Source organism: Lolium rigidum, chromosome 7 (assembly GCF_022539505.1).
Source record: "Lolium rigidum isolate FL_2022 chromosome 7, APGP_CSIRO_Lrig_0.1, whole genome shotgun sequence".
Taxonomy (NCBI): domain Eukaryota; kingdom Viridiplantae; phylum Streptophyta; class Magnoliopsida; order Poales; family Poaceae; genus Lolium; species Lolium rigidum.
The window spans coordinates 26,794,611-26,814,794 of NC_061514.1; the positions used below are offsets into that span (position 1 = coordinate 26,794,611).

Here is a 20,184-nt window from a genome sequence, read left to right on the forward strand (position 1 = left end):
GGATATTGTTAAATACCAATGATTAAATTTACATGTATACCAAATAACTGAAGCCAATAATAAGTTTATGTACGGTACACACTTCAATAATATATACATATGGTGTTTGAGAGTAATGATATTTCATTTTATACAGAAATAAAGGATGAAAACATTAACATGGAATAGAATATCAAGATCAACTAGATCTTATGATATTTTGTTTTACTGGAAAGATCCTCCAAGATTTGATTGTGCCTCTATTTGATACCATCATAAGCTCATTTTTTGACACAGATGCAACAGGGAAAGACTCCCAACTGTGTCATTTTCTGTTAATATTAATAAGGGATAGTTACAACGGGTGATCATTTGATCTTATTACATGCTTATAGAGTATGAAGCCATGATTGAAGTCCATCTTTTAAGCTAGGTTTAGCTCTATACATATTTAGACTAATATAAACTTTTAATTTAGTAATACATATCTTAAGGGATGGATCCTTTCATTAAATATAGTCATTTATATTTAGTTTCTGTTCCAGTCCAAACCAATAGTCCACTATAGAAGCTCTGGCTAAAACTGCATTCAAATAATACGTGTAGCATAGATTCATCATGGCATGTGTGACACAGGATACATTCGGCACATAAAAAAGATTTCCTCATCATCATATCCTTTGTATTTAATCTTCCATGTAGAAGGAGCCAGGCAAATAATTTTTGCCTAGGTATACTGCATGTCTTCCATATACCAAATATAGGTTGTGGTGATTCATGTCTCCAATCATTCTTCTATAGAGTTTTTAGGTAGAGAAATAGTTTCCCCCGCCGAAGTTCCATCTATCATGAGCCTCATTGATATTCAGTGATTGTATTTCATCTTGTACATCATAAAGTTGCTCATATGCAATTGTTGACAAAAGGGAGTTCGAACATTTCATAAATGTCATTGTTTCTTGCGTTCTATGCCTTTTCTGGGATAACTTTCTATCATTTGCAAAGGAAAAGAGGTGTGGATAATCATCTTCTCTAATAGAGTCATCCAAATTATCTTTCCAAAGTAAGATTGACTTTCCATTATTGACAGAGCATGATGTGAATCCGATGTAGATGTAAGATAAAGAGAAATAGTCTCTCCACCAAAATGAGCCCTTTGGGATGGCAACATGAGGAACATGGCCATTACTATAAGATGACCATGGAATCCTAATAATTATAGAACTTGTGTAGATTTTTTAGTAATAAAACTTTATTCTGTGTCCAGAGGTCAAGTACACCCATCCCTCCTTATTCCTTGGGTGTACATAGCAATTCCCAACTTGCAAGACATTTTCCCTTCTTCTTGTTATCCTACTCATACCATAGGAACTGTCACCCAGTAATTTCAAAGTGAATAAATATAGTGATAGGGACTTTAAATGAACACATGGCATACATGGACATAGAGTTTACTAAGTTCAATAGGGTAAGTCTGCATGTCTATGACATTAGTGATGATATACCTTATAATATTTGGTCTAGTCTTGATACAAGTGGCCTAAGGTATGACACAAAATGTAGCACCCAAAGGCAAACTTAGATAGGTAAATGTCATAATTTGAGACATATTCAATAACATAGAGGTGTAGGAGCAAAAGAAAATAGGAAACCAGTCCTAATGTAACTTATCAATAATAACATAAGGGTTCAATGCTTGGTAGTTCTTTTGATGATGCTTACCAATTTATTGCCGTGTGATGTGACCACTTCAAACAAAGGTACACTTTTTTTAAATGGGTCCTATTTTATATAATATATGAGCACTCCGAGGTTATTTAGAAAATCTCGAGTAACTTGCGCAATTTTTACTATATATGTTAATTCTACCGGGGATGATGTATTGATTGTGGGTGGGTATCATTGTCATGGAAGACAATTCTATTGATTTTCTAACATTTCTTCTACCAAGCCCAGTCGCATATTATTAGTGCAAGCTTACTTGCTACCAGAAGGGTTTTGACCCTAAGAAGGACTATTGTTCATATTGGAATTGTTGTTATTCAATTTATTGACAACGCCAAGCAGGAAGTGATGGACACTACATATGATCACGTGCCTAAAGTTTATGGTTGTAAGATCAGGTGAATTTTAATAAACTATAGAAGTTAATGTTTCTTGACTATGCAACTTAATTTTTGTTGTCAATGAAATTGCAATTCAATTTTCATCGAAATTGTTGTTACTTGTACGCCTGATGATATTTTTGTTAAACAAACATGGAATTCTGAACAGGAGCCGGTTCAGTAACTCAAAGGACACAGATGTTGCCTAGAGGGGGTGAATATGCTTTTTAAAACTTTTACGATTATGGCATAACAAATGCGGAATAAAACTAATGTTTAATTTGTTAACCGCAAAACCAATATAACTAGGGTTCACCTATGTGCACGAACAACTTATGCTAAGCAATACAAGCAAATATGATATAGCAAGATATATAACTTCAAGAAAGAAGGCTATCACAAAGTAAAGTGCATAAGTAAATAGCTCGGGTATAGGAATAACCGAGGTGACGCGGAGACGATGATGTATTCCAAAGTTCACACTCTTGCGAGTGCTAGTCTCCGTTGGAGCGGTGTGGAGGACAAAGCACTCCAAACACCACGAAGGCCTCACCTTATGCTCCTCGACCCTTCCCACCAAAGGGGAAGACCTTGATCCACTATGGAACCTTAGGGTGGTCACCTAACCCGCACAAAGCTTGGGGCTATCTCCACAACTTAATTGGAGGCTCCCAATAAATCACCACAAAGGCCTTGCCCTTGAAGAATCTCCACAACTTAATTTGAGTCCCCAAGAACACCACAAAGACCACTAAGCCATCTAGGGTCCAAAGACCCAAGAGGAACAAGCTCCCGGAGATAATATCTCATGAACTTTCACCTTCACGTATCACCGCGGAGAAGTCAAACCGATGCACCGAATGCAATGGAAAGAACATCACAAAGATGCCCAAATACTTCACTCTCAAATTCCAACAAAACTACTAAAGCTATTGGGGGAATAAGAGAGCAAGAACAAGAAGGAGAACACCAATTCTGCAAGATCTAGATCCCAAGAAATTCCCCTCACAAAGAGGTGATTTGGTTTGGTCAAAGAGTGGACCTAGATCTCCTCTATATTTCTCTCAAAAATATGCTCAAATCATTGGAGAGGGAGAGAGATTGCAAGCTCACCAAAGGTCAACAATGGAGGGAGCCAAGAGGAAGAAGAAAAAGCCACTCAAAGTAGAGGAGGAGGAAGAGCCTTAAAAGGCAAAGGGGAAATCTGCCTGTTAGGCATGGCCTCGGTTGGGCCGGTAGTACCGGTGGGTGGTGGCCGGTACGACCGGCCGCGCGTGGGCGGTACCACCAGGGAAGCAGCCAAGCGAGGCGCGCGCGGGCTAGGAAGGCCGGTACTACCGGCCCTTGGTGGCCGCCTGGCCGGTACTACCGGCCAGGCCGGGGCGATACCACCGGCGTTGGTACCGGCTGCGGTACCGACCATGGTCTCGAGGCTACTGGGAGCATGCATGCGAAAGCGGTAGTGCGGGCGGTGGTGTCGGGCTGGGCTCGGCGGTGGTACCGGCCCAGCTAGGGCGGTACTACCGGCCAACCCAAACACTTGTATTTAAACCAAATATGGCAATTTTGTAAAATCAAGAACTTAAGATTGGGAGCTCCGAATTAAGTGAAACCAATTTTGTTGAAAATATGGAAACTAGTGGGGGATGATTGTCCATGAATTTTAGTGGTACAACCCCTCAATACAAGAAACCGAGAAAATCACCCAACTCGAAAACGCAACAAGTGATATACGCGAAATCCGTTTTCGATGAACTAGAGCTTGTCATGGAAATAACCACAAGCTCTAAAACACAACATGGATAAGATCCAAATAATAACCAAGAAAGATGATGCAAGGATTCAAAGTTTTGACCGCACTCCGAACGATACGATCGAGTTACTCACTCGAGAGCCCCTTGATAGTACGACCATTATCCTATAAACCGGTCTCCCAACTAAACCATGAGACAGGTAAGAAAGAAGCCCTATCAAGAGAAAAATTGAACTTGCGCCTTCCACTTGAGCTCGATGATGATGATCTTGAATGCAACAAGATGAAATACCGTTCTTGATTGTGCTTGCTTGATAAAGATGAGGTCTTGCTGATTGCTCCCCCATACTCCACTATGGATGAGCTTCTTCTTCGGTGCAACTTCACATATCCATGAACACATATGAATGGAAAGATTCAAGCATGTGAGCTCTTTGAGTTGACTCATCTTGAACTTGCACCTCATTTCTTCGTATTGCAACCTTGAAGCCAACTTATCGTTCAAGCATTGCCTACGGACAACAACACATATAACTTAATGCAAACATTAGTCTATAGGGATTATCATTAATTACCAAAACCACACATGGGGGCTCTATGCACTTTCAATAACAAAGAGATGCATGCGCTTTAAAAGAGCATGTTGAAAGTTGCATTACCAAAAGCATGACCATAAATTAATAGCAATGTGTACCAAATGAACTGCCAAACCTTCAAAAAACTGAACCTTGACTAAATAGGTAAGACACATTCATAATTTGCTCCCTGTAAAAAGCACAAACTTGGGTAAACTTTTTCGTAGTGGTAATCAAGGGTGTCTATGTGAACACAAAAGTTCATAGGTGTTTTCCCGATAGTTTCTAGAGCAAGTAGACTATGCCTTGCCCATTTGCTCTATATTAGTCAACCTCAAAAGGCATAAACTTCTGCTCCACCCCATTCCTTCTCCCCCTTTCACTGGTACCGCCACTTCCTTCCATCACCTACCCCTCCCTCCCACCCACAAATGTGCCGACCGCGTGCACGGCGGGTCGAAGGAGTCGGCGACGCCGCGAGAAGCAAGGGTATGCGATGAAGCGATGTTCTCCAGTGACTAGAGGCCGCCATGTGGCAGTTGTTTTGATAGCTCCAAATATTGACGCTTTTTACTGAGGATTCTTCACTATTTATCATCTGATTTCATTAGATTTTGCGTTTCAACTAATGTTAATATTGCAATCCAGGTAAAACCTTGTTTTGAATTATGTCTTTCAGGAAAAACCATCACTTATGGAAGATCCCATGGCATTTATGAGTTGATTGCAACAAAATATAAAGATTTCCTATTGAAGCCAAATTGATCGAGGCGCAAGAGGTATTTAGCGGGCATCCGTACGGGCAGGGTCTACCGTACCACACGTCCGTACTATGCGCCGCCGCCTTCCCCATATCAATACAAACCCTTTTTGTAAAGGAGAGAGGTCGAAAAAAGCAGAGGCGCAACCACCATATGCATCAAAATAGAGGAGATCAGATCTGAAGAAGGAGAAGACCATCATCGACTCTCGCGAAGATCTGCCCCCTCTAGATCATCCACTCATCCATCACATTCCACTTGTACTGATATAGAGATTTATAATTGTAAGATTAGGAATTGAAACCTCTATTCCATCTCGGTTTGTATTTGATCTTTAACTATTGTGTCTTGATACGATAATATCAAGATGAACTCCATTTACATTGCTATGATATCATTGTGCATTTCTCCTCTCATGTGTGAGTAGATCCCATATGAGTGGGAGATGTAGGGGATTAGTGAGATGTGTTGTGCCTATTCTATTTCATCCATTTGTAAATTATGATTAAGATGATTATGCATGAGGATGAATGTCTACATGCACCTAATGTTGTTATCTAATTTAAGGGCCCATATAACATGATCTCAAGAACTCATAGACACGAACTTGTTTGCTAGTGAACCGGCGACCCCCGAGTGACACAGTCGATATTAAAGAGGATCTAACAATACTCAGGGACAAACGAGAAACCACCAAACTTAAAGCTTTGATCTGGTTTAGCCATCTTAATAGATGTGTTGAACATGGCTTTGGTAACAGGCAAAAGGATCATTGAAGAAAGATGAAATCTACCCAGAGAATTTTTTATCTCTTTTGAGTTGCTTGCCTACTCAGATATAAATAGAAAGAATCATGTTCACTTATCATATTTGTTCCACCAGGCACATTCACTGTCACCATGAACTGAATCTCCCTGCGTCTAACCTTTCATCTGCAGAAACTCATTACATTTTCCAATAGTTATTTACTTTTATGCACTTTATTTTATTATATTTTCAGTACTCAAAACTCATATATTTACATTCACCTTTACTTTATTGCTATTCAAATGGAGGTAGTCAATTTTCTTTACCAGAACATCTTTATATGTAGTAGAAGGCAGTAGCACCCAAATTGTAGTTCATCCAAACCGGCATCATCTTCCCCGCAAAGAATAAACCGGTGGTTGAGTGGATCTTCCCGAAAGAATGATGTTGCTAAACTAGGTTGTTTGAGCTACTCCCTCCGATCCAAAGTTGAACTAAACTCCCGATACTTTTTATTAGTTTTATTTATAAAGGTATCAAAAAAATAGTTTTATAAAAGGTAAACTCTTGACAAAATAGGTAAGGCACATTTGTGTTCTAATCCCTATAAAAAGCACTAAACTTGGTACACCTTTTCCCCTGTGGTAATAAAGGGTGTCGATCTGAACACAGAAGTTTTGAGGGGCATTTTCGACAATCTCCGGAGCAAGCAGAGCGTGCCTCCCCCCATTTTCCTCCGCACCAGACAACCTCAAAACGCACAGACCTCCGCCGCCTCCGCTCCCCCCTCCGCCTCCACCCCCCATTCATCCTCCTCCCGTCACCGGCGCCGCCACCTCCGTCCCCCTACCTCCCATCCGCAAACCGTGCGCACGCCGGAGTGGAGGAGTCGGCGACGCCACGAGGAGATGTTCTCCGGGGAATGGACGCCGCCGTGCGGCAGCTGCTGCACCAAGAAGTACGCGACGCTCGTACAAATCCCATGTCGGTTCCCCCGCGTACCCTCTCTCGCGCACTCGTCCCCGCGATTGCGGATTTCTGTCTGCTTGATCGACACTGACGATTTCTTTTTTGTTTTGTTTCGGTTGGTTGCCGTCGTTTCGCCGTGCAGGGAGGGTGTTCTGCAAGAAGGGGTGCAACGCGGACGGAGACACCTGGGAGGAGTGTAAGTACCAGCCATGGAATGCCTGGCCAAATTGTTTGGTTGATCCATTTTTGGTTTGTTTTTCTGGTTCAGTTCCTCGTGAGTTTCGAATCTGATACAAGGAACGAGGCGAAATGTGTTAGACTGTTCTCTGTTGTCTCCAAGCCGTGATTGCGCTTGAAATATACTGAATTTATGTGTGTGCGATTAAATTGGCATTGTTCAGAGTTTAGCGGTGTTCGACATTGTTGGTACTGCAATCCTCACACATAACAATCGTGATTAACAGGAATCTGTCCGAGGTCGTACAATGTAAACGTCCATAACCGTAAATTGGGCTCTTCTTGTCAACGTAGTTGTAATCAGTGGACACATTATTTGGTTCCTTGGTTTGCTTATTAAATTGTATCTTCTCTATTATTGAGAAAACTTATTTCTGTTATTCACACAACCTGTTTCTGTTATTGAAGCATTTTTCGCAGGAAGGCCATCTTTACTACTCCTATATGCAAAATTTTGATTCTGGGTGACTGTAAAGTAGCAGATTGTTGTCTTTCTGTTAGTACTAGGTGAATGTGCAAGCTAACTCACGCTGTAAAATCCTCAGGCATAGGCAAATGCACTGAGATATGCTACAAAGATCCAGTGTTGGAAGATCGCCAGTGGAGCGCTTACATCGATCGGTCGCCAGGAGAGGACAGTTACTCCTTGGTGAGTTCTTGATTTGTCAGTAGCAACAAACATCTTGTAAATTGTTTCATTTGTCTTCTCATCAGCACACACCTGCTCATCTTAAGTTCAAACTCTGATATGGGAAAACCCATTAGCAATACATGTTCAGATTATACTCATGCAGTCATGCTTGCCCTTGATCCTAACTCCTAGGTAACTCGTGAGAATTATGCACACTCGTATTGGTAGGGCCCACTCTCAAAACACTAAGCTGCGCTCCGACTGTGAGATAGTTTCCAAAATTTTACATTTTTTTGCCATCAGCTGCATACGATTCAATAGGAGTGTGATGTGGAAATGTGTAAAATTTAGGATACTTTTAGGATTTCATATATCTTTTGCATTTAAGACCATCAATAGGACAGTCCTGATTCTATAGTATGTGTTGTGAAGTAATTTTTTCCTACATTATCAAAATACTGCCCTCCTGCTTATGGTTATTCCTTGGGAACACATAGTAATTCATGATCGGATCACTTAGATACATACCCTAAGGATTGATATGCCAGTATGCATCTTATGTTAGTTTCTGTGATTTTAGTTGGGATCGTTGAATCCTTGGTTTCCTTATATTTAAAACCTATGCTAAGTAATAGAATGAACCCTCAGTTTGTTTCTTAACAGGCATAAAGCAAGTCAGGAGGTAGATAACTCTGAATTGTTACTTACAGTCAAGTTAGAATGCCCCTGGTGGGGTTTGTTGATTATTTTAGAAAACCGTGTATGCAAATGTGTTAATGTGACATAGATAGTTTGCTCAGTACCATCTTGCTGGTTACTTGTTGAGATCACTATTATACATAGTTATCTGCCAGTTTAATGTGCAAGATTTTTTATTGTAATTCCTGGAGAGCTGGTAATTTCAGTATTTGCATGTTTGTATAGTTTTGTCTTATTGCTGAAAACATGGCGTGGGGTATTAAGCTTTCTCTGGACTAAATAGTATGTCAAACAAGAAATTGTTTGCTAGTTGATGTGATTGCTCATGGAAATAACAGCCATGTTTGTCTTGATGATTTCTATTGTGATTTTTCTAATAATTCAGGTGCAGTCTTTCTTTCATACTAAATTTGAATTTTCTTCTCATCAGGAGTGCTTCAATGCTTGTATTTCTGGATGTGGATACAGGGTAAATAACAGTTTCCTCGATAACAACTTATGTTTTGTGTGTCCATTCTAGCTTTCTTTTTGTTTGTTGTGATATGAATCATATCATACCAGAAATCTCATAAACAGCACTGTTTTGCTGTATGACAGTTTGATGTACCAGCGGAGAAAGTCGGGCAAATCAAGCCGAACAGACCTTCCAAGCCACCACCTCCTGTGGTAGAACAGGCACAGGCTACTGGTTCAGAACCTGTGGTGAAGGGCGAAGACAATGTGCCTGGGACATCAGCGTAGCTTATGGGTCCCAAAATTTTGTAAACCTGAGATTGTCGCCGATTTTCTAGGTTGCGATGTATGCTTCAAATATTTAGTCCGACTCATCCTGGGCTAAGATGCTAACTGGGGTATATGGAGGAAATGTTTTAATCCCATTGCAATCTGTTGTTTCTTGGGCTGCTCCTGTTCCACTCATGACTCATGACATCAAGAGGTTATTTCTGTGCAATTGTGCATGTTTTTATGTTGAAGGATTTGTACCAGCCATTCTTACTTGGATACCCGGCTCAGACTTAGTGTCCGATTCATATGAATAGACTACATCCATGAGCCATGCCATGTCCAAACGAGAACAGCTACAACATACGACGTCAGGTGATTACTGTGTTCAAATGATATTGAAAGTTCTGCTCAGATCGTTCATGCCATTATCTTCTGTGTTCAAATTTAATATCCTCAACAACAAATAAAACTTGTATGAAATTCTTTCAGCCTTCATATACATCCCCAACGTTCAACTTAGATAATAAGTATCTATGAGATGAAACATTCTGAACTACGACAGTCATGAATATTTTTTAAATATAATTGAACTTGCATACCAGCCGTTCTTACAAACCAGTGTATATATCTCTTTCTCAACAACAAAAAAAGAAAAGGTACAAATTGCCCAGAAGAACTGAAGTTATGATCAAAACTGGAGTGCAGATGTAGTTCATGCAGTAACTACGGTGTTTCCTGCAGCACTTAATCCTCCTCCATAGGTACTTCAGGAACATTCCACCTGTCTTCTTCGATTGGCTTGGTGATCACAGAAACAGGTGAACGTAGGAACAAAGTTAAGGACAACCGTATTGTAGAAAAAGTTCGATTGCACAAGAATAAATCTTTTGCTTGACAAGATACTAACATGCAAATCAAAAGACTGAAAATGAAAGATGCGGATTGTAAAGGATATATATCGACATATCGGTCGCCTTTTCACCCCTGTTGGTGCTACTCCGAAGTTCCCTGCGAATTTCTGGAGTAACCTGTACATACAGAGATAACGACGAGCATACTTCAGTTAAATGGCACCCTTTTGAAAATTCATGCAGACATGCTAATGGTGAAATGAGAGGGCCATACCAGATAATGTTTCTGGTGATCCAACAAGCGTGCAAGCTTCTCCTTATCTTTCTTCTCCAGCTCATTCTTATATCTGATAAAAAATATTATCAACAGATGAATGAGCAAGTGAAAACTTTTGAAGGACACTACCAAGGAAACACTTATAATGAGAATATATCTATCATCAGGCCCCTGAGCTATAAATAGCAAAGAAGCTGGTCACTGCTCAATTTGTAACTTCACACTTTCCACAGTTCAGGTTTAACGAAAAAGGTTTACCATGAAGTAAACCAGATAAAGACAATAGCTATACTACAAGCATAGTGGTTGTGTTTGCTGCATTAAGAGCGATGCCTTTCAGGTTAACCAAAATATGCCTTTGAACTTTACACGTCCATCACTAACCTTTCCACAAAGGCGAGCAGTGACTGATGCCATATAACAGGCATGTTCCTCTCATCGTCAAGAAACCGCATGAAATGGGCAAAAACTGCATCAAGTACACGGTACGGCAAAGCATATTTCTTATCCAGAAATATCTTGATAAAGTAACTGCAAGAGGTATATAGGTTACAGCATGTTCAAGGTAATAAGCTATTAAAAGAAATTGCAGGTAGATGCCACATCTATATAAAAATATGATAGTACCAGTTAACCCACACTACAAGACACAAGAGCTATACATTCAATGCAGTTGCCAGCTAAACATCACTCGAACTATGCAACTTAGGAAGTAATAGAACATTTCAGTCCATCATATTCCATGACAGGAGGACTTGGCTACATAACTGAAATCTTAACATTGCCACAACATGATCGCTCCCTCCCGTGGCATAAAGCCATAAACTCAAGAAGCTACAATGCTCATCCAGATAGCTACATCAAGGATTCAACCAAAGCATATACAAGTATACTCCTAAATTTTAAGAGCGCAATGGATGAAAATCCTGTGGTATTGTGGCCTCTATTTGGGAAATTGTGAGCACCAGCTTATGCAAAACCATTCGGCCAAAATTGTTGTATAAAATTACAAATTGGCAGACAGACACAAACAAGAGGAGAGATAACGGAAAAGTACTGCTGGTATCTACACTGGGTAACATCTGACCAGCTATAATCTTTGTTACAGTAGCAACATTTTGTATACATACCAAGAAATGATATTTAACTGGTTATTTGAACTACTAAAACATATAATGCTTAGTCACAGAAGTATAAAGTTCATTGGCAAAAATAAATGTTGAAGTTCTTATACTATATGCAAACACACACACAAAAAAAATCTAAGGTGTCACACTTTACCTAGTTGTGCCACAGTACTCCATATCTGCTAGTTTCATTAATGCCGCACTGCATAGAACGTGAAGTAGAGATAAGATATCAACTGCAAAACCATCTTAGACAAGAATCTTATACTACTATATTCAGCTAACCTCGCATGGAGTGGAGGAATGGTACACTTCTCGAGAATACTACCAATAATTACTGCTTCACGCAGATTGCAATTTCCTTCCTACAGCCATAACATAAGAAATTATATCATAAGAGTGAAGAGAAAAGGAAACATATGCTAATGAACTCGCCATGCATTCTAGGAAATCCTCTAATCTAAAGAGAACTACTACCTGACAGAGTGGCAGCAAAATGCCCTTGAAAAAGGCAGCAGGCTTGTATAGAGATTTCTTCATAGCCTGATAAAGCGCGAAATGGAGCCTCTTGTTGTACTTAATATCATTGCGAATGCGCGGGAGCAGGATGGCTTCGTAGAACCTCACGGCGTTCTTGGCGTTCATGTTGGAAGAGAAGAGCCGCGTCGCCTGGTACACCGCGTTAGGAGACCAGTGCTCAGGCTGGGTCAGCTGCAGCACCTGCGCCCAGCACTCCAGCGACGGGATGCGCTTGAGCGCTTTGGGAATCTTCCCGCTGGTGTATCGCCTCAGGAGCTGGCCAACCCTGCATACGGCAAGGTCAACAATGAGCGTTGTGTAGAGAGGAATGGAGGAGGCTGTGTCGCTGTACATGGGTTGAGTGAGAGGCGAGGCACGTACTCTTTGTAGAGCTCGACTATTCTGTCGTCCAGCTTGACAGCAGGCCGTCCTTCTGCAGAAGGATACATGGGCTCAGTAATCTGATAGTCAACTTGGCTCTATTTTTTTTCGGTGAGTAATGCGTTTAATTGGTTTGTTCATATTGGTGCAATGATTGACATAGTACTGTCCAAGTATCAGATAAGAGCGAGCAAAGTTGAGAATGGATGCCCACCTGTTGAGACGGTGGCGTCCTTCTCTCTGATCTTCTGGAGAATGATGTCGCCAAGAGACTGCTTGGAAGAGGTGTCCTTGGACATGAAGGCGGCGAGGGCCTTCTCGTCCTCCTCGTCAATCTCCGGCTGCAAATACAACAAAAGGATCAAAGTCGCGCACCCGAAACACTGTCCCATTTTTTTTACTGTGATGATGAAGCAACAGCACGCACCACGCCGCCGTCGTACTCGCTCTGCGCGTCGAAGCCGTCGAACTCGTCGACGTCCTCCTCGTCGTCGTCATCGTCGTCGACGGGGATGGGGACGAAGGACGGTGCTGCTGCGGGGGCGTCGGAGGGGGGAAGCTCACGGGAGTCGGGGAGGCCCTCCTCGTGCTGCTGCTTGAGCGCCTCGCGGAGGATCTTGGCGCTGATGGAGGAGGGCACGGAGGCCTCCTCCTCGGCCTGGTGGCGCTTGGCGGCGCCCGAGCGGCGGCGCTTCCCGGCGTCGGCCACCGCGTCGGCGTCGGCTCCGAGCGGGAGGCGGCTTCCCTTGGGCTGCTTCTCCGAGGACTTGCGCTTCTTCCCGGCCATGGCGTCGGCGAGGAGAGGAGACGGCGGAGCAGAGCGGGGAGGAGACGGCTGCGAGCTGCGAGGTAAAACCCTAGGGCCAGTTTTGATGGGGTTTCTTCTTGGGTGTTATGTCATACCGGCCCATTCCAAAACACTAATGGGCCCTGTTAGCGGCGCAGCTGGTTTTCTTCCGTTTTTCTACGGGTTTTGTTCCGGTTTTCTTCTTTCTGCTGGATTCTCTTTCGTTTTCTTTGATCAAATCAGGCAGTTTTTAATAATGATCAGGCAGTTTTTCAGTTGATCAAACCACAGAAGAAACATATTCTGAGATTATTCCAAGTTGAAAAAAATATTGCGACATTTTTGCTATAAATCATAGGAAGAGTACTCTAGACTAACAGCTTCTCTTTGCCTAATTCGATTCAGCCAACAGAAAAAACAAACTAAGCGCAAAGAAAACAAAAACTAAGCCTATCAGCTCACTACAAGATTACACTGCTTTGAGACTCTTGAGCTCAGTAGTGCTCTCCACATCTGCATCGGCCTGCTGCAACTGAATATCGTTCAAGAGTTGTCTGAAGAATTCAAGCCGTCAAGTGTTGTACAGAGAGAGATGTAACTTCTTCTCTCCAACTGGTCTCTCTAATTCCTTGGATCAACAAGGCATTCATCTCTGCCTACGAAGGAACACCCGCATCTCTTCGTGAAACTCTCCCCGCACTATCAGCCTCATCTTCTTCGCGTCCTCCCACAGCAAGAACCCATTATCCCTTGCGTAGTCACAGCACTGCTCAAACATGTCCTGCGCAATGAAGAGGCATCCAGATATATATATGCTGAGTGTATTTTTCGGGAATATGCTTGGTGTTTTAACTTGGAGGATGGGACTGCCCAAATTTGATAAATGGAGGGTTTACCTTGCTCGGGAAATCTTCGTACGCATGTGACAGGACCATCTCAACCCTGTTACGGTCGTTCTCCCACAACCTGATCTGCACCGGAGAATTGGCATTCTTCACTTTGTGATCTTTTGAACAGATGGTATCTGGTCTATGTACGAGGGGGATGGGTCGCTGCTTACCTGATCTGTGACATTCTCTGGGACTATAGGTATTTTGTCGATAACACGAGGGTGGGCATTTTGCTGAAGGAACGCGATTATCTAACAGAAAAACAATAGAAGCGTAACTGTGTCTGTCTATGTAATGAGTCCTGTACAAGTGTATAATTCAGCTGATACCTGTTCAGCAGTGATCCCGTTGTCAAAAGCGCCATAAAGACTTTCTTTTGTAATAGCTCCCACGATGAGGTTCGGAAGTTGATACTCCACCCTAGGAACACGTAACCGTTAAAGCATTCCACAAACAAGAGCAAAGAGACACGGTCAACAGAAACTACTAAGCAGTAGCCCAAAGTAAGGGGTGAGCTAGGTTCACTCATCTGACATGTAATGTACCTCGAAAAAAGCCGTAGAATTTCGCAGTGCAATCTGGAAGCAGAGTAGGCATACAGCCTGAAGTTTGTCTCCACCACCACAATGCCCTGCCACAACAACATACAGTATGAACTCTGACGTAGAAAGTAGACCCTCTTCATCGAATGTTGCTTAGATAACAAGCAGATGGAACTTATGATGATCTGAAGAGCATAAAACAGGAATAGCAAAGGCCATGGGATGTAATGAAACCTCTTTGCTGGCAGATGAATCTGACAAGCTCGATGAAAGGTTTGTAGCCAATTTTGTTGGTATGAACCAGCTATCTTTTCGACCCTGTTATTCATTAAATGTTGAAATTCATATTCATCATGTTGAACAGGGAAAATTAAATAAATCAAAATTCTTACCTGCTGCAATTTGACTAGCCCCAGCTCAGCCAGATCCCTAATGGCAATTCTTTGGACATCGGTCAGAGTATTCAAGCTATAAGCCTGAAGCATGACCAAATGGGACGCATGAAATTGGTTGTTAATTTGTACTCAAGCTTACCAGGCAGCAAAATATGAACACAAAAGAACCAATCTAATCTGATTACTTTAGTCCTACAGCCCTTTAACTTCTTTCAAGCGCTACAACATGATATCTAATTAAACACTTTAATCAGAATTAAAAAAATTTGATGGTCTTGGTCCCTATCCTGCTAGATAGACAAAAACAAATACAACAAATTTGCTGTGTCTTTGAGATGGTCCACTTCATATGCCATAGATATAAACTACTGTTTTCGAAGAAAATGGCGCTATGAAAAATAGGAAGTCATGGTAATTGCAGATAAAGGTTGGTAACGTTTCTTTCGAATGGTTCTTACATCTCCCAGTGTATGGAAACTAAGTTCCAAGAGAAACGATATCAACTCCGTGGGGTCCACTCCACGTTCCTATTAAATAATAGAAATAGTCAGTACAAAATAAAACTCGTTCCAATCAAAGGAGTTATATAAAGTGGTACCTCTGCTGATGAAATGTATTCCCGCATTATGTACCAAAGTTGTGCATTTGTCTCCATTAGCTGGTTAAATAGAAAAGAATGAGAACCAAAGATGAAAGTCTGTCAGATAACTGGATCTACTGAGAGCCAAACACACACCAGAAACTGGAAGCCATTCTCAGATAACTTGGGAGCTTCATTATCCCTGCAAAATATATTCAAATTAGGAACTCATGATATTGAATTCTTTCTTGCGGATTCAGTGAAATAAATATACCAAAAAAGTGAGAGATATAGAACCAGTCAAGAGAATATGGCAATATGCAGCAGAAAAAAAGAAGTATTAGCTTTTAGAAGTTCCACATGGAACTAAAAAACAAAAATCTCAAGATGCTGAAACCAATCGGTTGTTAGGAGCAGTAGTTAATACCATTTTCTACAAGAAAAAAGGAACACAACCAAACTAAACCAACAACATTTTGCTGTCTTAAATTTACTTTCTAATTTTTGTTAGGGCAGTACTATGTCAACACTGCCACTGGATTTAATACCTAACTGTACTAGCAAGGGAAAGAGCTAAATTTGGATGCCATGTTATTGAATGGAAATTTGACTATCACTAGTTTATACATAACTCAATAACTCAGGGTCAAAGCAAGGAGGCAATTATTCAACCTTGAACTCAGAAGACCTCTCTGGAACGTTCTCATCATAGACGAGCTGAAACTTGTCCCTTTCTCAACTTGGGATGAGTTGATCAATTGCAGCAAAAAACACTGTTTTGCCATAAAATAGATCAACGAGTATAAGTCTTTACAAGGGTAACTAGACACAAAAAGTCTTCCAACTGTTCGAAGAGTGTGATCCCATGAGCAAAAAGGAAAATGACAATGTGAACATACATCGATAACATGATTTTGAGTTAAGCTATGTTGTTCTAACCTCCCATTGCTCAAGAGCATAGATTTCTAGTTCTGTTACTGTAGGCAATCTGGAAGTAATACTCGTTGGTACCGGTTCCCTTGGTAAACTTCCACTGCAGCAAAATAAAAAAGTAATTTGATCAACTGTATCATAACTTCATATGCTCAATAGGAGGAACTTACAGGACAAAAGCCAAAGTAGTAAACCTTGAACTGTATCACTGGCTTCAGTAATACCATGGTAGATATTTTCCTGACTAAACAAACAACCATGTCCATGTTCTCGAAAAAGTATTTAAGAAAGCTTACCCGCTGACCAAATACTTCTGCATGTTCGCCTGGAACTTATTGTTCATCCTGTAGCTCACCTCCTTTCTTCTGTATCCACAGAAAAACCAAGTGAATTAGTAATTACATAGTTCATAGTGTAGACCAAACGAATAGTACAACAGCAGGTGAACTAAAAATACATAGTTCAACAAAAAACTTTGTAAACAAAAGAATTCCTATCAGTAAGTATGCCTATAAACATACATACTAATAGAGACCTAAAATATCAAGGGAAAACACTGGAGACTGAAAAAATACGGGGCACGACATCATTTACTACCTCTATTTAGATTTTATTTCAATAAAGAGGCAAATGAAGAATCGCTGTTCTGAAAAAGTTTCAGAAACTTCGTATACATAACAGATCAAATCGCCCATGTCTGCCAAAAAATACAACATGTGCTATCGCACCCACTATCTCAGTAAGGTAAAACAAACAACATAGTTCTACCTAGCTTCTGAGTCAAATTATCTGGTGCATTGCTAGTTGGTCAAATCCAGGATGATTAAATGGTCTGCTCGAAAGTTTCAGCCATCAATACCCAGCACTGGATGGAGGCGGATGAGATCTTACCTATCACGTACTTCGACAAAGACCCTAAGTTGGACCAGCCTATCGATGGCAACCTTGTGCTTGGAGGCATACTCATCCAGCACCCACTCCTCGATAGCTGCAGCGGGTACTGGTGCCGACACATACAACATCTGAATTACGTACTTCTTTGCCAGCGGCGGGAACGACCTGCAGAGGTGGAAATGTGAAAAATCATGATGGCAGCAACAAGACCTCACAAACGCATTGCATAGCCAACGGATCGGAGACCTGAGCACGGCCTCGCAGATGAATGCGGAATCATAGAGCATGTCGAGTTTGGCGGCAGGCAGTGCGGCCACCATGTCCATGAAGTTCCGCGCCACGACCATTACCTGAGGCATCTTTGCAGTGCCTGCAGGGAACAAGCAAGGTGGGTAAGAAGGACTAGGTAATTCCGCACCTGGGTTGAACAATAATAAAAAGCGTTCAACAAATACCATAGTATTAATGTTCTGGAACTGGAATTGCTAGATTAGCTATTGCCTAGGTAGTACCTGGCTACCTTGACATGGGTACTATATTACAAAAAATAAAACTATCTGTTTCAGGACAAACAAAAGGAAACCTAGAACTGTAGAAGGTAACGCTGTAGAAATTCCAGAAGTAAGTAGGTCTAGGCAGTGTGCAGTTTATGTGGGGATAAACTCCGGTGAGGAGAAGCTCAGAGAAACTGTCTTGGACCCTTGTTTTTGGCTTATGGAAATTGAGCTTATCTTTTGTGTTGTGTTGTGTAAAGACTGTAAAGCCCCTAAAATTCAATTGTGCCTTTGTCAATGCATAATATTGTATTGTTGCTTGTTTTACACATATATAAGCAAGAAAATGAGAACTAGGCCATTCTGAATTTTATTACACAGTATCAAATTGCAGGTTTCTGAATTTTCGGTGGGGAGAATGCTTACGCTGTAGTTTGCAAAATAAAATTATCAAACAACCACATGTGCAGGTTTCTGAATTTTATTACACGGGATCAAGTTGCATCCAACACAAATGTCACAAAATCACATCTCCACATCATCAACACAGTGAGTTACCCGCCCAAATTTTGCACTCCACGCATGACAATTTTCGCAAAATCAAAGTCAGAGTGACGAGGTACCAGCAGGCGTGGTCGAGCTGCACTGGAGGGCGGAACTCCGAAGATGGACTGGCCGGAGGCGAGATGTGGAGTAGGGCGGCTGGCGAGCTCGCCGGGAGCGGCGGCGGGCAAGATGTAGAGGTGGTCCACCGGCGGCGGCGGATGGGCCGAGATGTCGACCGGCACCGGTCCGTGCAGGTGGAGAGGCGGCCGCGAGCGGGCGGGGGCGGTAGCGGCGATGGGCGGGAGAGGCTGCGGGCAGCGCGCCGGCTAGGTAGGCGGTGGACGGTGCTCTAGGAGCCCAAAAGAAGTAGGTCTAGGCAGTGTGCAGTTTAACCCAACGAATTGAAGCCTATATCGGCATTTGGGGGGATTAATCGATCTAGCACTGGGGGTATTTTCGGCATAGCTTGTGGGGCTAGCCTGTCAAAGGACAAAATACGGAGTAATACCAAACTAAACCGTGGCAAAAAGGAAAGCTCAAACTAATTGAGGGCAAATTGTAGAGGTGCCAAGTAAATAGGGGCGAAAAAAAATCCCATTTTATCCCGATGTGGTTCCTCGTATGGCTCGGCAATCTGTTTCCATATGTTCCTCTGTTTTCTACTCCAACATTCCGAACGAGCCCTTAATACTATTTCTTTTTGCTGAATTTGCAGTTCTTCTATGCGATTATAGCTCCAGTGAAACTTCACTTAACCATGTATGTTCATGTTCTAAAGGAAGATATGGACATGCATCATTCACAAAAAAGTTTGTACTATATGTAAACATCTATACCACCGAATCAATATTGGAGGGGACAAAATGCGAAATCCAACTGCTAGATGGTGGTCGTCCGGGGAGGACGACTTGAAGGACGCCGGCGATAGGGGCTGGCCTTGGACGAGGGAGAAGAGGTTGCCGACTTGCCTTCTCTCTCCTTGGCCTCGAAATCAGCTCGGAGCCCTGAAGCAACCGGCGAGGCGGACACCAAGAAGATGTTGAGGGTGGGCCCGCGGGTAGGTATTGCATGGGCAAGGCGCCAAGGCGGCGCTAGGAGGTGGGCAGGGCGGTGGCGGTCGAGGTGCTACGGTGGGGAAGAACGAGGGTGGCCGGCGGCGCGTCGGCGCCTGCAGGCTTCTTGGTGGGGGGCCGGCCCGGGTACAATTTCTGTTTTTCTTTCATGGGCTTTTCCTTGGTTTTTTTTCCTCTTTTCATTTCATATTTTTTATCACTCTTTTTTCCTTCCTTTTCTTTCCCCCCTCTTCCTATTTTACTATTCTATTTTATTTGTTCTTACTATTTTTATTATTTTATTTTTTGTTCATTTTTATTTTATTTGGTTTCAAAAAATCATATGAATAATTTTTAATTGTATTAAGATAATATATTTCGATTCTTACGAACATTTTCAAAATTGTGCAAATATTTTATAGAACTTGTGAATAATTCGTCATAACAACGTGAACATTTTTTAGCTCGTGAACAATTTTTTTTTTAAGAATGAGAATACTTTTTAAGCACGCGAACATTCTAATTTAATTTTAAAAATATGCTTTCCTCTCTTGCAAACATTTTTAACTCGCAAACTATTCTTTAACTATATGAATATTTTCCAAAAATTTTGTGAACTTTTTTTCTTAAATTCTCGTAACAAAAAAGTGTTCATAGAGAGAAATAATGTTCACTATTCCAAATATTTTTTTCATTAGTTCAAAAAATATGCATGTGTTACACAAATATAAATA

The 20,184-nt window shown here is 41.6% G+C and overlaps 2 protein-coding genes and 1 pseudogene across 2 annotated transcripts; 1 reads left to right on the forward strand and 2 right to left on the reverse strand.

Annotated features, from left to right (window-relative positions):
• Window positions 1-6,828: 6,828 nt before the first annotated feature.
• LOC124675617 lies at window positions 6,829-9,343 on the forward strand. Its single transcript, XM_047211684.1, has 5 exons — window positions 6,829-6,904; window positions 7,032-7,085; window positions 7,672-7,775; window positions 8,887-8,925; window positions 9,054-9,343. The coding sequence occupies exons 1-5, from the start codon at window positions 6,829-6,831 to the stop codon at window positions 9,195-9,197; spliced, it is 417 nt and encodes a 138-aa protein (XP_047067640.1). The 3' UTR covers window positions 9,198-9,343.
• A 392-nt stretch (window positions 9,344-9,735) lies between these two features.
• LOC124675615 lies at window positions 9,736-13,124 on the reverse strand (annotated as a pseudogene).
• A 540-nt stretch (window positions 13,125-13,664) lies between these two features.
• LOC124675616 (general transcription and DNA repair factor IIH subunit TFB2-like) lies at window positions 13,665-17,729 on the reverse strand. Its single transcript, XM_047211683.1, has 15 exons — window positions 17,605-17,729; window positions 17,356-17,523; window positions 16,761-16,829; window positions 16,471-16,564; window positions 16,204-16,304; window positions 15,688-15,733; window positions 15,550-15,609; window positions 15,410-15,478; window positions 14,949-15,032; window positions 14,791-14,874; window positions 14,560-14,645; window positions 14,344-14,434; window positions 14,185-14,265; window positions 14,021-14,095; window positions 13,665-13,905 (listed from the first exon to the last, which is right to left on the reverse strand). Exons 1-15 carry the CDS (start codon window positions 17,715-17,717, stop codon window positions 13,771-13,773), a joined length of 1,356 nt encoding a protein of 451 aa, XP_047067639.1. The 5' UTR covers window positions 17,718-17,729; the 3' UTR covers window positions 13,665-13,770.
• Between the last annotated feature and the right edge of the window lie 2,455 nt (window positions 17,730-20,184).

Excerpts from the sequence above, each read along its gene's own strand:
- LOC124675617 (XM_047211684.1), top strand. The coding sequence starts at position 6,829 with ATGTTCTCCGGGGAATGGACGCCGCCGTGCGGCAGCTGCTGCACCAAG. Across the intron at positions 7,776-8,886 it reads GAGAGGACAGTTACTCCTTG|GAGTGCTTCAATGCTTGTAT; the intron begins GTGAGTTCTTGA and ends TCTTCTCATCAG. Across the intron at positions 8,926-9,053 it reads TTTCTGGATGTGGATACAGG|TTTGATGTACCAGCGGAGAA; the intron begins GTAAATAACAGT and ends GCTGTATGACAG.
- LOC124675616 (XM_047211683.1), bottom strand. The coding sequence starts at position 17,717 with ATGCCTCAGGTAATGGTCGTGGCGCGGAACTTCATGGACATGGTGGCC. Across the intron at positions 15,479-15,549 it reads AATACATTTCATCAGCAGAG|GAACGTGGAGTGGACCCCAC; the intron begins GTACCACTTTAT and ends ATTATTTAATAG. Across the intron at positions 13,906-14,020 it reads ACGAAGATTTCCCGAGCAAG|GACATGTTTGAGCAGTGCTG; the intron begins GTAAACCCTCCA and ends TTCATTGCGCAG.